The following is a 16338-nucleotide window of genomic DNA, read 5'->3' on the forward strand; positions in this document are numbered from 1 at the left end:
CTAAGTACCAGCAAGATCAAAGAGGGGGTTAAAAAAAAACAGAATCGTAAAAAAAGCAAAATGAAATAGAAAGCAAATAAGAGAAAATCCATCCCCGAACCGAACCGTGTCCCTACTTACGCCAAAAGCAAACCCCGGGAGGAATACAAACAGGAAGAAGCAGGAAAAAAAAAAAAAAAAGAAATCCACAAACATTTTGTCGATATCTTTCGAAAGAGAGAAGATTTACGAGAGCGAAAACAAAACGAGAAATATACTGCCAAATGGTGAGATCAGTAGAAACTATACGTGGCAGAAATGAGCTGGAAATCGTCTGGCGGGTTGGCGAACCGCATGACTTTGAGAGATTCCGATGGTTCGTGTTTCAACCAAATTGGGCGCGATATGTTATGGCGTTTCGTTGAATGGCGAGCGACGCATTGGACTGACTGTTCGAAGGGAGATGAATGGCGTTTACATGTCAATGTCCATTCCCGTTCCCTGGACCATGCCATCATTCGATCCAACACCAGCATTTGAAGGCTGAGCAGTGAGGGTTTGAAGAAGAGGAAGTCCTGTTTCGGCGAGGTTTGCGCCCAAGACATTCTGGCCAGAGTTGGACGGCCTGTCTGAGGGGTTGAGAATCTCTGTGCCCTCAAATATAACAGGCGACGATTGAAGGTTTCGGAGGCAAGCCTCCCAGGATGAAGCCACAAGTTGACCTTGAGCCAAATCATCATTGAAAAGATAAAAGGCAGGCATTTGGGCAGGTCCTGCAAAAGGGATCATTGGTCGGGCAGAAACAAGGTAGGCGTTGAGAGCGCGGTTCTTCATGAGGATCTCGGCATCGGCAAGGTATTGAGAGAATTGTCGGTCGATGCACTTCTTCCAGCCACGGATGGCAGCAGCCATATCGGCATCATCGGCTTGAACACGTTGCCAGCTAATCCCAAGAAGGCGGGTAGCATCGTCAACCAACGGTTCTTCGGATGAGAAAGGATTCGAGCGAGCTGAGGAAGCATTGAGAATGCGGCGATTTTCGTCGCTGTCGTTATCTTGAAGTTGTTTTTGGATTCGAGAGGAAGCAATGTCGTCGAGGCTAGGGGCTGAGGGATCGAGACGTTGTGACTTACGGCTCGCTTGGGACGGCGCGTGGTTTTGAGACGCGGTAGGTGGCGGAGCGGTCATAGCGTTCTCAAGAGCCTCCTCGTACCAAGTCCCTGTTTGACTTTCTGCAGAGAGTGCCATCCCAGTGCGAGGGTTGAGCAGGGTCATGCCTTCTCCATAGATGGGCTCCTCCTCAGGAGGAGGCGGCGGCGGGATTGAGACTTTTGGAGCACGCTCGCTAGGGGTTTCTTCAGCCATAACATCATCACGCGATCTTTTGCGAGACGGCTTGCTACCGGCGGTAAGGCCTGAAGAAGCCGAAGGCCCAAAGGTGTTCACCCCAGATGAGAAACCATTTGTAAATGGGGGTCGAGAGCTGACGCCAGGAGATAGTTCCGGCTTCTGCTGATGAGGGAATTGAAGGAATGCATGGTCCTGAGGAGGAGATAGGATCATTGTTGGGCCGTCTCGAAGGGAACCGACAAGCATTGGACACATGGTGGAGGCAAATCGTCGAAGGGATGATTCGGACGCGGTCAGCTATTGGAGATGCAACACGCACGTGAGGTATCCGATCTGTGTAGTCAAGTGAGCTAGAAAGCAAGTTAGAAGCACCTATAAGTTGTTTGATGTTGGCTAGGCGGATGTGACGGCCGAAGGTCGACAGCAAGGCAGGTGATGAAAAGAGACAGTGAGGTAACGTGAGGTTGGACAAGGCAGGTGGGAAGTATAGATAGAAGGAGTAAAGAAAGGGCGTGGAAGAGGACCAGAAAAGAAGGCGAAAGAGGGAAGTAAGGTGAAGAGACAAGTTTCGTGAGGAGCAAGGGTGAAGAGGAGGAGGAGGGAAGAGGAAGAGGCTGACGGATGCGGACGAGACTTTGAGACAATTGACGGCCGTCCACTCGCGCGGAGCTTCATGCGATTTGGTGATTTCACGGATGAGCTGCAGAAGCGCAGATGCGCCGGCTGGTGCGGAGTGCAGCTTTTCGTCGTCTCATTACCGAATATTACCGAGCCCAGCCCTCGCAATTTGCCGTTTCCCTTGCAATCCTTCTCGCCCGCATACCGTATCATACCGTACCATAGACTGCCCCACAGGCTCAGATCGCCCTGCAAGGACTGTTGAGTGATTGGCTTTTCGAGACGGGGCTGCATCTCATATTGAAGTTTAATTGGTTTAAGGGTAAAATCCCGGTCCGCGCGTCGTTCCACACTGAGCTCCTTGGTGCGCCACCGCCGCGTCTAATTGGGTTATCCGACAATCAAAAGTCGGAAGGCTTCCTCAACAGTTCATTGGTTATTGGCCGAGACGCCCCATTTCTGCAAGTCAGTCGGTTTGATGTCTGAGGCAAACGGATTTGCCAGGGCAATTTTGGGGGGCCGCTGGAAAATGCAACCTTGAAAACTGGCAGGGCTGAAAACTGTGGGAAAGCTGAAGCAAAATGAAAAGTCAACGACTCTATTCTGCTGGTACATAAGCTAGTGACTAATAAAAGTAATGAAATAGTATGGAGGACTGTCAGATGATGAAAGCAATATCCGACACCAGAACCTCGTGCTAGTTAACATGACAAATGTTCATTGAGCCAAATCAGACAAGACAATAACCCCTTCGGATTCGACCGCATAACCAAGTTTAGTAAGATGTGGTACAAAGTGGAAAGTTAAAAAGAAATGAGAAGACTCGTCTGCAGCCTGATGCTCAGTCACGTCACACATCAGGCGGGCGAGAGGCGTTCCCTAGGTACAAGCTGCATTCCCTGCATGAGGCCGTACCTAAGGCCGCTCCGGTTTCGTTTCAGCCGAGGGCATTAGGTTCGAAGTATAAAAGGGCCTTGGAGTCTATGGAGGCCGCAGAAGCGAAGAAAAGGCGCAAATAGTATAAGAAAATTTTGTCGTTCAACGTCTCAAAACTTCACCGAAGCATACACACACCGCGAATTCGCGTTGGTTTGACGTTTCCCAATTGAAACATGAGAACACGAATCCGATAGCCCTTTAGGTGCTGGGTCTTGGCATTAGCCTATATTTAAGCGTTGCCAGCAGTGGCTCCGCCAAGCACGCCCTTGACATTGGCCACAGACTCGGGGGCGTAGCTAGGTGCCATGTATCCGACGAACAGGAAGAAGACCAGTAGAGCAGCACCGATGATCACAAATCGGCGCTGAGCAGGGTGGGTGGCACCATACTCAGCCCAAGCACGACCAGTCTGGCTGGTGTATTCCTTGATCTTGTCTGCACCAAGCTTGTAGTAAACCAGACCGATGAGAGAGATGGAGTATCCGAAGAACTGAAGAGCAGTAACGGGAGTGCTCCAGATCATCATCGAGGCGGCAACAAGAAGAATATCCTTCAGAACACCGCAGAGGGTCATGACCAAGGAAGAAGTCTTTCCGATCTAGAATTGACTGTCAGCGGAACTGTAAGTCCGGTGGAGTCACAAATTCCCTTACCAAGAAAACGACGGAAACGTTCAGCATGAACGCGACAACGGCGTTCGCCAAAAGGGTCCAAACTCCGACGTTGTAGATGTGGCCCATGGTGAGGGTAGGAACCTCAAGGAACAGAGCAGTGACACCGTTCATCACAGCACAGACGGGAGCAAAGTAGTAAAGAGAAACAAGAGGGTCCATCTTATACTCGGCGGAGCTGAGAAGGCGCTGCACCATAACCAGACGTGTGGCCTCGAAGACGATACCGGCAATCTGGAAGAGGAAACCAATGAAAACGAACTTGATCTCACCGAATGAAGCGATGATAACACCGACGACGATGACAGCCACGTTGGTGAGAACCTTGAGGTTGACAGGAGCCATTCCCATGCCCCAAGTTGCAAGCAGAACAGCCACGGGGGTGGTCGCCTAGAGTATTAATGAGTACGTTGCATCTCATTTAAATTCGATCGGCCAATCATACCTTGAGCATTTGAATAAATGCAACGGAGAGATAGAGGTATGTGACGTTGCCACAGATCAAACTCAAACTGAAAAAGAGACCGATAGGAACAATGGCACGGAGGTATACACGGCCAGTCATCTTGACGGTCTTTCGGCCATCAAGGAGGGTTGTAGTGCGAGCGAGAACCTGGGTCATGAAGGTCGCGAAAGCCAAATGCCATGTTGTAAGAATGATGGGAAATCCTGAGAACCAGGGCCAAAGCGCGTTAGTTGTGTTCTTTGTACATAACAAGTTCGGGACAGGCTGCACTCACGGAACTGGGCGTAATCAAGGATGTGCTTGTTGAACAAGATAACACTGGAACTCAAGGTAATCCATGCACTGGTATCATCGCTGTCTTAGTACGGTTTGTCTTCCCAACGTTCATGACACGGGCCCGACTCACGTAACATAGACCGCCGGGTGGAAGGTAGGCTTCGGGGGCTCCGACTTCTCAGCGGCAGGGTTGACGGTAGGCAGAGAAGGCTCCGGACGAGAGGTCTCGCCAGAGGTTCTCGCTTTCTCTTCGGCGTTACTCATTTTGAGGATGCGCGTTTGATCAGATATGAAGCGTTGAAAATCGAAGGGTCGCGGCCTTGAGAGGCTGCTTTGGTTGAAGCGTGCGGAGGCCAGGGGGAAAACGTGTCTAAAAATAAAGTGGAAAAAAAGAAACGCGAAGAGCGATGCAGAAGAATTAGGATGAGGGTCAAAGGAGGGCTAACGAGCGTGTGTCTAGAGTTGGACGAAGCGAAACGAAGCAAGCAAGAGAGAAGTGGCCGGAAGGATGGTGAGGCAGGTGAGGGTGAAGAGAGTGGGAAACGGGCAGGGGACTTTTTTTGGTTGAAGAGAGACACAGCTCAAAAGAGGCCTGGAGGGGGCGAGAAACGGCCTTCAAGAATAATCTCCTTTCGTTGGACCGAGCGCGGCAGAGAGTGGGTTTGCGGACTGGAACTAAGGGAGTTCTCGAAGTGGGCTATTTTTTATTCGTCGGGATGGGGGAATTGGAACTGCGAAATTGCGAAAGCTGAGTTGGAAAATAGTCTTGGAAGCAGAGAAGACGAATGGATTAATGGAAAAGCAAAAGAGGGTCGGGGATCCGCACCGCCAGGGAAGAAGACGCCTGTCTTCAGGGAGATCGAGTGCAGGTGGCTGAGGATGATGAACTGATATGCTCCTCGTCTCACGACTGGCCGGAAAAGACGCTTTGGCTTTGGGGAATGCCACTGAATCCTGATGCTTGCGTACGACGACTTTCCTTCAAATTCACTTTTCCGGGCTTTAGGCCGGAACCAGTCACGCTGCAGCCCTGGTTACTCAGTCGTGAGGCCCTGGTTTCGGTCTACGTATGCACCGCTTAGGGGGGTTATTATTAGACTTTTTTTTTGGAGCCATCTGGTCACAACTGGTGTGAATCCTGGAGGTCTGTTTCGAGCTCTGGACTGGCAGACCTGGAGGGCTGGCAGGCTGATGTGTCGTGTTTCGCTGTATGGTATTGTTCCATACCGCCGGTTCATTAAGACCGGTACCTTATCTGGAGGAAGCCCAGGAAGCCCATCAGCGAAAGGTTTCCCACAGGGCTGTAACGTATGTTACAAAACCAACGCTCACCATCTCGATGACCCATGGACCAACACAGATTGGCTCACACTGAGGCGCTCTTGAGACAAATCTGCTTGAGCACTTGTCCTGTCGAATTTGTGTTTCAGTTCCTGTTTCTACGGTGGGTGGGTCAGGTATCCAAGGTCGTCGACTTATTATCTAAATAGGCATGGCGCTCGTGGCGAGTGTCAATCCAGGTCCCCACAGTGAAGTTGGCCTCCATCGACCCCTTTTTCATTTGATGTTGGTACGAGTCAAAGGACGTAGTCCAAAGGACCTAGATTCGCCTCTGGACCCTGGGGATGGTTCCAAGGAGATGTATCTATCGCGCTCCTGTCTATCCAAATCTACCTGGGCTCGGCAGGAGAGAGCCGACCGTCGCGCTGTTCAGGATTGATCACAGTGTATCAAATTGACAGCCAGCAAGTCCACGGGTGCTGATCAACATTTAACATATGGACACCGCCTTATTTAGCACAGGGCGGCTTACGCAAGCTCGCTGGAGCCAAGTGCTCCGTTACCCGCGTCCACCGGGCACTTGTCCCATAGTGTCCCCGCCACAGTCCCTTGTCCAGTGGAGATTGCGCCAGCGATCTGACGGCTAGGGCCTGACGCCATCACCTCGATTTGATGGCGACGGTTCTCGCAAGAGCAGGGGTCATCCAAGCTTTACATCGGTCCCGCGCTTCCCAAGTTTGCGCGGGACTTGACAAGCTCCATCTCTGCCATTCTTCACGGGATATCCAACGGCAATATTAATATCGCCTCTGGATTGAGGTGGGCGATCTATGTATCGGAAAGATGAAGAGATCGCCAGCTCCTTGTTTATCCCCGATCTTCGAAAGTTCATGGGCATGGAGATTATTTATCGCCAATTCGCCATCTCCCGCTGGAAAACGGCATCTTTTCCAGTTTTTGCTTCTAGACTACTGGAGATCTCCCTTCTCTTTCCCTTAATAGCAACGACAATCAGTGGACCCCCCAGTCAGGATTGTGTTTCCGCGCCCGCCGCTTCACATCCCAAGCCCAAGGTCCAATATCAGCCTTGGGAACTGGCACTGATCAACTGTTGCCGTGACTCCGTGAGGCCCGTGACGGAGGGGTACGTACCCTTACTCCATACCCGATTGTCCTCCGTACAGACGGAAGAATCCGCCTCCTCCTCGTTACTGCAGTTGGTTTCATTTTCAGCTTTCAAAGGACATGTGTTCAGAACCTCAAACATCTCGTCGATCTCATCCTTACAAGATACGGAGTACGCCGTCAGGCGTCAAAGAAAGCAACCAAAGTGCCACATGATTCACGTATATGTCAATCGTCCGTTGTCTCACAACTCATGCAATGACTTGGGATTGGTTCGAGGGTGTCAAGAATCGACCCTCAAAGCAGGGTCTCTTTGTACTTGGAACGACCCAATAGGGATAAACATATTTTGTAGGGCAAGAAATTTACCGTTGCCTCTCGAAGCCAGGAGGCGCTCTGCAAGCAGAACAATGAAGGGCAATCGTGACTCTTAAGATAGTTCGATGAGGCTGGTTGTCATGTGTTTGACAGCGGCCGTTGCCCAGTATACTAACTATAAGCAGATTGATCTTGCTGTCCAAAGCAAGGAAGCGGCGACAATCCCCGGTTCGCCAACATGGAACATTCCTCCCAGCCACCATGCGAGTTTCCGCATTGGGATCAATAATATTCAATACCCTTCCAATGTTCTATCAAGGGGCAATTGCATCGAGATACGTCGATAAGCATCAGGACCCTAAAGAACCAATTATAGCCCGTATGAGCGGACCATCCAAGATCGCATCCGATATAATTCCCGCGCGGACAAGAGAGAGCAGCACCGCAGATTTCACTTGAGATAGGAACTGTCCAACAGGGTCCCAGAGGAAGCGCAGCTGGTGCCGCAGAGCAAGGAAAGAGGCTGATGGTTGGCCACCGACGACGTGGCTGTTGAAGAAACCAGAGATGAACATCCATAGACCCAGTTGGCGACTCCAGAATCCTGGGCCCTTGGGGTCTGGTTTGGCCTCCCCCTTTTTCGGCACTCCCCTTTCCAAGGCTCAAACGCAACCGTCGTGGGTGGCCGAACGGCCGCGAATCATCATAACCGATCTCAGACTATTATATCTTAATTTTAAAATTAATTTTGCAATTCCATTCCAGAGAAACGTAAAAGCCGGCGAGTCTTTCGCACTTGGGGTCGAAATTTGAAACGAGAGACCAAACTCCCCACCGCAAGCTGCGTCACGTTTTTGTGCTTTTCCCGACCGCCGCCCCAAAAGGTTAATTATTATTACCAGCTGTACCTTTCCGCCCACCTTCCCTCACCGTTTTCTCTTCCCCTCCCCTCATTCCCGCCTTTTTCTTAAATACTGCAGCGCAACTGCAGTTTCACTTTCTTCTATGCTCAGTCTAGCCCGCAAGACTTTGAACCGCGTTCCCAGCTTCCAGGATATCCTACAAGGCAGGATGACCCACCCCGATATGTAAGGAGCTCTCTGCGATGCCATCTCAGGGGTTTGACGGCGAGGCTAACCATCATGTTCTCGACTACAGCTCAGTTGACGTCCTCGTCATTGGTGCTGGCCCGACCGGTCTGGGTGCCGCGAAGCGTCTGAACCAGATCGTACGGATTGTCCCCTCAATTGCGCACATACAAGCTTCTAACTAACTCTCGACTCCAGAACGGCCCCTCGTGGTTGATTGTCGACTCCAACGAGACCCCCGGTGGTCTTGCCTCTACCGATGTTACCCCCGAAGGCTTCGTACGTGGATTCACCCATCTTCTATATCAGAATAGATTGCTCTTGAAGGACCATCGGGCTAACACAGTTGCAGCTTTACGATGTCGGTGGTCACGTTATCTTCTCCCACTACAAGTACTTCGATGACTGCATCAACGAGGCCCTTCCCAAGGATGAGGACTGGTACGAGCACCAGCGTATCTCCTACGTCCGCATGAAGGGCCTCTGGGTTCCCTACCCCTTCCAAAACAACATCTCCATGCTTCCCAAGGAGGACCAGGTCAAGTGCATTGACGGCATGATTGATGCCGCTATTGAACACCGCGTGGCCAACACCAAGCCCAAGGACTTCGATGAGTGGATTGTCCGCATGATGGGTACTGGTGTCGCCGATCTCTTCATGAGACCCTACAACTACAAGGTCTGGGCTGTGCCCACCAAGAAGGTGAGTTTGCCCCGCCATTTTTTCACATTCTTCGCAATTGGCCCAAATACTAACATGCGAACGATGTGCAGATGCAATGCGCTTGGCTCGGTGAGCGTGTCGCTGCTCCTAATGTCAAGGCAGTGACCACCAACGTTATCCTGAACAAGACAGCTGGTAACTGGGGCCCTAACGCTACTTTCCGTTTCCCCGCTCGCGACGGTACCGGTGGTATCTGGATTGCAGTTGCCAACACCCTCCCCAAGGAGAACACCCGCTTCGGTGACAAGGGCAAGGTCGAGAAGGTTAACGCTAAGAACAAGACCGTCACTCTCGGCGATGGCACTGTTGTCGGCTACCAGAAGCTCGTGTCCACCATGGCCGTGGACTTCCTCGCTGAGCAGATTGGCGACCAGCAGTTGACCAGCCTGACCAAGGAGCTCTTCTACTCTTCCACTCACGTCATCGGTGTTGGTATCCGTGGTACTCGCCCCGAGAGAATCGGCGACAAGTGCTGGGTAAGTCTCATGTTTGGTCTAAAAAAACAATCGGCACCTCTTCTAATGTCATTGTAGCTCTACTTCCCCGAGGACAACTGCCCCTTCTACCGTGCCACCATCTTCTCCAACTACTCTCCCCACAACCAGCCTGAAGCCTCTAAGAAGCTCCCCACCCTACAGCTTGCAGATGGCTCCAAGCCTAGCAACACTGATGCTCAGGAAGGTCCCTACTGGTCCATCATGTTGGAGGTTTCTGAGTCTTCAATGAAGCCCGTAAACCTCGACACTCTCCTTGCCGAGTCCATCCAGGGTCTCGTCAATACCGAGATGCTCAAGCCCACCGACGAGATTGTCTCCACCTACCACCGCCGCTTCGACCACGGATACCCCACCCCCTCTCTTGAGCGTGAAGGCGCTCTTACTCAGATCCTGCCTAGACTGCAGGAACTGGATATCTGGTCTCGTGGCCGCTTCGGTAGCTGGCGCTACGAGGTCGGTAACCAGGACCACTCATTCATGCTCGGAGTTGAGGCCGTGGACAACATCGTTAACGGCGCTGTCGAGCTCACCCTCAACTACCCTGACTTCGTCAACGGCCGACAGAACACCGAGAGGCGTCTGGTTGACGGTGCTCAGGCCTTCGCTAAGAACAAGGCTCAGCAGTAAAAAGCATGCAAATTTTCTGCTTGAACGCTTGATGGCTTTTTATAGAACTATGTCGAATTTAATACTCAATGATTACCATTAAAGGAAGAACGGGGGGATGGATACAGGATTTAGATAAAGATCATGAACGTTAACGGCTGAAGGCCTCTTTTTGTCACTTGCTTTCTTTTTCTCTTCTCTTCTCGGCCTTCTTCATATTGTAATCCTCCTATTTCCGAAGCGATCCCTTGGGGAATTGTTAGCATATTGCACGTACCTTTTTGTAACCTTTCAAATGTTTATCCGTCGGCCACCAATCCCATGGTATCGAATCTTAGCGTTACATCATGTTCAATCGTGGTTGGTTCGCTGGAGATGGGCCACTCCAGCGTTCCAATATATATAGTGATGTCCGCACGTGGATGGATTAACACTCAGGATCAGGAATAGGGTTGTTGTTGGTTCTTTGGTTATTTACTTAACAATGTTATTCTTGCACCCATACAAAGAGATAATATTCTATCTATGAGTCCTTGTGGTAGTCGTGGCCCTCGTGGGCTTGCAACCATCAGAGGCTACGTCGGCAGATACTTAAGGCTGGCAGGCAAGGAGGTCGGCGGGGGCATACTGCCCACTCCAGGGCTGCATTAAACTATATTATCAAGAAGTATACTATAATTATTTTACGCCTACCGCACCTATCTCAACATAACTCTCATTGCTGATGATTCATTGAGTGTTTGATGGCATAATTGGCCTTTGCAAGGATCACTTGCCTGCGCTAGGCCTGTAAATCAATAAAAAGGACGCAATTCATGGTAATCGTAAAGAAGAATCGCTGGACAGTTTCCGTTATCATCCGAATATCCCAATAAACTCCCTAACACAGCGCTGATTTCGATCATAACATGTGTGTCCAGCCTGAATGGGCATTGCCTAGGACATTGTTTCCAAACCATCGACCAATGGGGCATTGAGCCTCACTATCCTGCCTTGTCACGACAGAGCCCAGAGGCATTGTTGAAAACTCAGGGTGCATGATCGAGCTCCGAGATCAACTGAAGAACATATTCCTGGAAAGTAGCGGCATCCACTAATGTTGGATGGGGGAGTTGCCCGAGCTTTTGATTTTTTTTTTTTGTAAGCGATCAGACTTGCTTTTATATTATTTTGGGATTTAACGTACCACCCCGCGTTGATTACGGGCTACCCTTCCCCTGCCCACTGGTTGGCTGACTCGTCTGTGCATCCCTCTGCGGAGCTGGCTCGAGGGGTCATACTCATATACCGGAGCACCGGGCTCTGCAAACATTGTCGTGATGAAAGGATCCTGCCATCGTCGTTCAACAGTTTGGCCTGGAGCAAGGTTTTCTTGTCTTTCTAAGCTACTCTGCTTGGCAGAAAATGAAAGTGTTTGTGAGCTAATCTGCCAACCGTTGTATGGAGTCTCAAAATGGGACACGTACGAGTATGCCTTCACTACCATAGCGCTCATTCTCCAGATCCAGACCAGTCTGTGTAGATCGCGAGACAGTGTCATGGTCTGCCAAGTGGCCAACGGCTTTGGAATCCTTGCCTGGGGCTTCTTTTGTGACCTTTCTGTCCATCGCATCCACTGTATGGCAGGTTTTTGAGAGGTCACCTACCACTTCAGTAGATGAACTCGAGCGCCTTTTGATTGAGCGATCCCCAGAAGCTTCAGGTGACGAGAGTTGGAATGGCGCATTATCAGAATTGGGGGTTGTTTCAGCCAGACATTCTTGGGTATTGGCTCCAGGAGTGAGAACCCCGCTGGGCTCCAGTTCATCCACTCCTCTGTCTGTGGAGGTCAAAATTGTATGACGGGTGCACTTCATCTCTAGTGGTGGTGAAGGTATAAATTGTATTTGAGGTAAATGGCTCGAAGGAGGGTCGTGGGGCTTGATCGCTGGAGAGGGATTTACATCCACGCTCACGCAGGCATCATGGAATAGCCTTTTGGAATACAGGTAAGTTTTGCCGGGGCTTTCTAAGTGAGTGTTGTGTTAGTACAATCGAAAGACTGTGGCTGAGGGATCGTTGTGCCGCTACCAAACAACCCTACACCACTTTCTCGCCCAGAAATTCTGACGGAAAGAGCAATTATCGATGAGAGGAGACTCGCAAGACTGGTATCCAATACAACTTCAACAGGCCGGGACAGCCTTGGGCTGGGCACGCGGGGATCGCGGTCGTGGTATTGCGATGTAAAGCCACCCCTCACTCTGCTCCAGTCTGTGCTCGAAAGCAGCGCCAATTGGAGGGGTAAAGGGAGTGAACGAGGGTTTGCTACAGACTGTATGGAACGCAGTTGTGAGTCATCTGGCAGTCTTCGGTTCCTGACAATGACCTGAGACGGTTGAGGGTCACTATCAGCGCCTGGGCGCAACGACGAAAACTCAGGTGTAGCGAAACGTATAGAAACTGGGTGACGAAGTGATGAAACGCTCGCTCTGGTGTGTCCTTGGTCCAAATCCTCCCGTGAACTGCTTTCTGCGGTCATCCGTTGCCCAGTTTCGTCGCACTCCGACTCGAAAAGAGTCTCTGCCTGAGAGAAGGCGTCCGAGTCCAAGAAGAGACCATCTTCATCGTCGTCCCCGTCGTAGCTGTTATCAGAGCCGGTACGCTGCCGGTGCCACTCAGTGAGCTGATCGTTGCGAGAGAAGATGCTGTCGATGTGGTAACAGAGGTCGTCCTCGGTGAGAGCGACGCGGGTGGGTTTGGATCGGAGCATCGTAGAGTGCTATCGAGACTCTATGTATATATCGTATATATTTGACAGGTCCTACAAACAGGACCAGGACCAAGAATAAATTTACAGGGTACCAGTACAGATTGGTGATGGCTGTAGTTCCTCCCCTTGATGGGAAAGAGCAACGGGATTTCCCGAAAAGGAAGTTGTATGGGCCATGCTGGAGGTGAAGTTCGCCTACTGGCTGGCAATTTGGCACTCTATACAGACTGGAGTGGCAGGATATTGGATATTATTTAACATCATCACCTATTCCTTCACCAAAGGTCAAGAGAAGGTGCTGCAAATGGCAAACAGTGGAGTTGCCTAGTCATGAAGTGACGAATGCCTCTGCCTAACTAAGAATAACAACAGGTTCATAATAATGCTAGTAAACCCGCCCAAGCACCCAGCTGGGGGCTGCTGCGCAATTCAGCCATAGCATCACTCTGAGAATAATGCTTAGGCTGCATTTCATGTAGTTTAATGCTAATAATAACCTGTAGCCAGCATGGCTGATTCTCCAGGTGGTTATTTGATTTAATTATCTCTCCGCCTCAACTCCTCCACTTCTGTTCCCTATTTCCCTTTTCCTCTCTTTTTCGCTCCGCCCCCTCTCACAGCCCAGCCGCTTCGTCTCTCGCTCGCTTTTATCTTTCTTTTTTTTTTTCCTTCTGCCACTTTTGTGCCCTGTGTATATCGTCTTTGCAGTACATTATCGCCCCGGACTCGTCCTTCGACTCTTTCTCCTCTCGCGCTGCCCTGGATCATGCATTGTCCGCCCCGTCTCCGACCGCCGCCATAGTCCGTCGGTCTACACTTTCCTCGTCCCTACAATCGATGCAGGGGACGTGCAAATTTCTCTGATCTTCGCTATTCACCCATTCTTCGACCCAGAGATCTCTTGTTCTGAGTCGTGCTGTCTAAACTTCAAACCACGCAATATAGCTCTTCCGTTCCACCTTCATCCGCCTTCCTCCCCACATAGCCTCTCCCTTTCGGTTCGACCATTAACCCCTGAGCTGGCCTGTCAAAATTACCTTATAGAGTGTTTGGATTGTTGCGCCCAGCATGGATGGGGATATCAGCCTCTCCCAGTCTCTGGGCGGATTACGCATAGCAAACCCAGATAATGCCTCACTACATTCTTCCGAGGACGCCTCGACTCCCGCTGCTACCGCTGTCCCTCTAGCGTCTACAACGCCAAATGCCACGAAAGATGAACCGACAGTAACAGAACAGCCGGCCGGCGTAACATCGTCGCTTCCCCCAGCCGACCACCGACTCTCCTACCAGTCATACCACCCCGATGCCCAGCAGCAACCCGGTTCATACTACGGGCCCCCTTTCCCCTCCCAACCGCAACACCCTTCGCCTTCGAGCTCCTCCCGGCCTGTATCAGCTTTGTTCGCCAATGGCGGCGCGCCAGTCCCGACTACCTCTCGAGAAGGTCCGTATCGTATTCGCACGGACTCTGCAGCGTCTTCAGCTTCCGAAAGCTTAGCTCGCGCCGGATCTCGCGGAGGGTCTTCAGCTTATCAGGCTGGGGTACCTATCCGCGATAATACTCATAGCGACCGCTCCTACCACACGGCACAAATACCGGCGAATGGGGCAGCCGTGATGCGTCAACCGTCTCGAGCACGGGCTGCGGGCGTTCCACAACTGTCAGGATCGCCTTATGGGATGGAAAATGGGCCAATGTCTAGCAGTGATGAATGGCAGGAACGTGGGGCTGCCGTCACAGTGAGACAGGAGATTGATGCTAATGGGAAGCCCGTCGCGCGGTATATAAAGAAGGGCGTCCGAGATTTCTCCTTTGGACAGACACTCGGCGAGGGGTCCTATAGCACCGTCGTCCTGGGAACAGACCGTCAAACCCTGAAAGAATATGCAATCAAGATCCTGGATAAACGACACATCATCAAGGAGAAAAAGGTCAAGTACGTAAATATTGAAAAAGACACCTTGAATCGCCTCACCGATCATCCCGGCGTCGTCCGATTATACTACACATTCCAGGATGAACGCTCGTTATACTTTGTCCTGGACCTTTGCAAAGGAGGAGAATTGTTAGGCGTCTTGAAGCGAATGACAACATTCGACGAAGAGTGCACGAAGTTCTATGGCGCTCAAATATTAGACGCGATTGACTACATGCACAAGCGCGGTGTCATCCACAGAGACCTGAAGCCGGAAAATGTTCTGCTTGACAGCCAGATGCATGTCAAAGTCACTGATTTTGGCACGGCGAAGATACTGAAGAGCCGTCAAGGCTCTCAGAACACAAGCGGGATTCCGTCGCTTGACTCGGATATACCTGAGGAAGAGCGTGCCAGCTCCTTTGTTGGTACGGCTGAGTACGTTAGCCCCGAATTGTTAACGGACAAAAATGCTTGCAAGGCGAGCGATCTGTGGGCCTTTGGTTGTATCATTTACCAGCTTCTGGCTGGGCGGCCACCCTTCAAAGCCGGAAATGAGTACCAGACGTTCCAAAAAATTGTTGCGTTAGAGTACGAGTTTCCTCTGAGCTTCCCCAGTGTCGCTCGCGATCTCGTCGAGCGTCTCCTCGTTCTTGACCCCGCTCGCCGTCTGCCGATTGAACACATTAAGAACCATGAGTTCTTCCAGGGTATAACTTGGGGTGTAGACCTATGGAAACAAAAAGCGCCCCGCCTGAAAGCTTATAGTCCTCCGCCACGTGAACCTATTAAACTTAATGGGGGTTCTGACGGAGACAGCTTCCCCCCGAGCATCAACACGGCACCTTCAAACACGAGCTCCCGTGTAGTGCCCAGGTTGATCACTGAATTGCCCGCCCCCAGTCAGCTTGACATCGAGTGGTCCCCAGTGTTAACAAAAAACAACGAAAGGATCCTGAAGTTGGGGAACCTAGTTGTCTTGTCTTCTCCGGCCTCTCATAGCCCTGTCTCTAGACATGGTGATTATGAAGCTCCAAGGAAATTCTCGAGATTTTTTGGGGGTAGCACAACTAAGAAACGGCAACGATTGGTCATGATCACGTCATCTGGTCGAATCATTATGGCTGCTGCTGGCGGCGATGAGAAAAAGGCCAAGATGGAGTTGTCTCTGCTTGCCCCGGGGACGCATTATCGCACATCTACCGACGCTAAAGGGGTGTCATGTTGGATTGTGGATACGGTGAGAATCCTCCCTTTTCCACCAGGGAATCTATTTTCTTTTACTAACAGACGCACCTGTAGCGCGAGAAACACTTCGTTTTCGAGGATCCCAAACCGTCATCAAGCAGTGCGGGCACAACCGCTTTAACTACGCAGGAGTGGTTGGATACCCTCGATCGAGCTCGAGAGATGGCTCTAGCTCAACAAAATAACGGGCCATATTCTGGGGATGACGCATTCCGTGATCTGTCCTCTGGGTTTTCAAGCCACGCTAATACTCTAGACCGAGCTGCGGAACCCCCCCATGAAGCAGCACCGCCACAAGGACGAGCTACCCTCGTCAAGCATCAAGGAAATGATTCCGACTCAGTCAAAGGGAAGAAGCGTTTCAGCCGACGCCATTCCAAGAACGGTCTTGCTGCGGTCTTTTAGAACGCCATTGTGTCTTGAATGTTTTCATCAACGATATCCCCATTGGTTCTGATTTCCACTTTATTGACTAGCTCTT

At 51.0% G+C, this 16338-nt stretch overlaps 6 protein-coding genes across 6 annotated transcripts; 3 read left to right on the forward strand and 3 right to left on the reverse strand.

The window, feature by feature from the left end:
* Window positions 1–453: 453 nt before the first annotated feature.
* ASPSYDRAFT_56161 (uncharacterized protein) lies at window positions 454–1584 on the reverse strand (the record flags this gene model as incomplete). The annotated part of the gene is made up of 1 exon (XM_040849168.1): window positions 454–1584. One exon carries the CDS (start codon window positions 1582–1584, stop codon window positions 454–456), a length of 1131 nt encoding a protein of 376 aa, XP_040704435.1.
* A 1079-nt stretch (window positions 1585–2663) lies between these two features.
* glfB (UDP-galactofuranose transporter) lies at window positions 2664–4948 on the reverse strand. Its single transcript, XM_040850777.1, has 5 exons — window positions 4430–4948; window positions 4298–4365; window positions 4003–4226; window positions 3540–3947; window positions 2664–3484 (listed from the first exon to the last, which is right to left on the reverse strand). Exons 1-5 carry the CDS (start codon window positions 4561–4563, stop codon window positions 3116–3118), a joined length of 1203 nt encoding a protein of 400 aa, XP_040704436.1. The 5' UTR covers window positions 4564–4948; the 3' UTR covers window positions 2664–3115.
* A 1267-nt stretch (window positions 4949–6215) lies between these two features.
* On the forward strand, window positions 6216–7248 carry ASPSYDRAFT_749761 (uncharacterized protein). Its single transcript, XM_040850784.1, has 2 exons — window positions 6216–7157; window positions 7209–7248. The coding sequence occupies exon 1, from the start codon at window positions 6411–6413 to the stop codon at window positions 7137–7139; it is 729 nt and encodes a 242-aa protein (XP_040704437.1). The 5' UTR covers window positions 6216–6410; the 3' UTR covers window positions 7140–7157; window positions 7209–7248.
* A 780-nt stretch (window positions 7249–8028) lies between these two features.
* ASPSYDRAFT_146830 (protoporphyrinogen/coproporphyrinogen oxidase) lies at window positions 8029–9959 on the forward strand (the record flags this gene model as incomplete). The annotated part of the gene is made up of 6 exons (XM_040841654.1): window positions 8029–8111; window positions 8182–8251; window positions 8310–8390; window positions 8464–8814; window positions 8886–9311; window positions 9369–9959. 6 exons carry the CDS (start codon window positions 8029–8031, stop codon window positions 9957–9959), a joined length of 1602 nt encoding a protein of 533 aa, XP_040704438.1.
* A 599-nt stretch (window positions 9960–10558) lies between these two features.
* ASPSYDRAFT_42406 (uncharacterized protein) lies at window positions 10559–12146 on the reverse strand. Its single transcript, XM_040846455.1, has 4 exons — window positions 12006–12146; window positions 11405–11943; window positions 11125–11328; window positions 10559–11059 (listed from the first exon to the last, which is right to left on the reverse strand). Exons 2-4 carry the CDS (start codon window positions 11792–11794, stop codon window positions 10967–10969), a joined length of 687 nt encoding a protein of 228 aa, XP_040704439.1. The 5' UTR covers window positions 11795–11943; window positions 12006–12146; the 3' UTR covers window positions 10559–10966.
* A 1612-nt stretch (window positions 12147–13758) lies between these two features.
* Window positions 13759–16262, forward strand: ASPSYDRAFT_146537 (PDPK1 family serine/threonine-protein kinase; the record flags this gene model as incomplete). The annotated part of the gene is made up of 2 exons (XM_040841632.1): window positions 13759–15849; window positions 15912–16262. The coding sequence occupies 2 exons, from the start codon at window positions 13759–13761 to the stop codon at window positions 16260–16262; spliced, it is 2442 nt and encodes an 813-aa protein (XP_040704440.1).
* Window positions 16263–16338: the final 76 nt, after the last annotated feature.

Source organism: Aspergillus sydowii (assembly GCF_001890705.1).
Source record: "Aspergillus sydowii CBS 593.65 unplaced genomic scaffold ASPSYscaffold_3, whole genome shotgun sequence".
Taxonomy (NCBI): Eukaryota; Fungi; Ascomycota; class Eurotiomycetes; order Eurotiales; family Aspergillaceae; genus Aspergillus; species Aspergillus sydowii.

What these genes read in the sequence shown, in the direction of transcription:
- glfB (XM_040850777.1), bottom strand. Translation starts at nt 4,563, where the DNA reads ATGAGTAACGCCGAAGAGAAAGCGAGAACCTCTGGCGAGACCTCTCGT. An exon ending in CACCCGGCGGTCTATGTTAC is followed by an intron (nt 4,366 to 4,429) that starts GTGAGTCGGGCC and finishes CGATGATACCAG; the next exon opens with TGCATGGATTACCTTGAGTT. An exon ending in CCTTGATTACGCCCAGTTCC is followed by an intron (nt 4,227 to 4,297) that starts GTGAGTGCAGCC and finishes CCTGGTTCTCAG; the next exon opens with GATTTCCCATCATTCTTACA.
- ASPSYDRAFT_749761 (XM_040850784.1), top strand. Translation starts at nt 6,411, where the DNA reads ATGTATCGGAAAGATGAAGAGATCGCCAGCTCCTTGTTTATCCCCGAT.
- ASPSYDRAFT_42406 (XM_040846455.1), bottom strand. Translation starts at nt 11,794, where the DNA reads ATGAAGTGCACCCGTCATACAATTTTGACCTCCACAGACAGAGGAGTG. An exon ending in ATGGTAGTGAAGGCATACTC is followed by an intron (nt 11,329 to 11,404) that starts GTACGTGTCCCA and finishes TCTGCCAAGCAG; the next exon opens with AGTAGCTTAGAAAGACAAGA. An exon ending in CCCGTAATCAACGCGGGGTG is followed by an intron (nt 11,060 to 11,124) that starts GTACGTTAAATC and finishes AAAAATCAAAAG; the next exon opens with CTCGGGCAACTCCCCCATCC.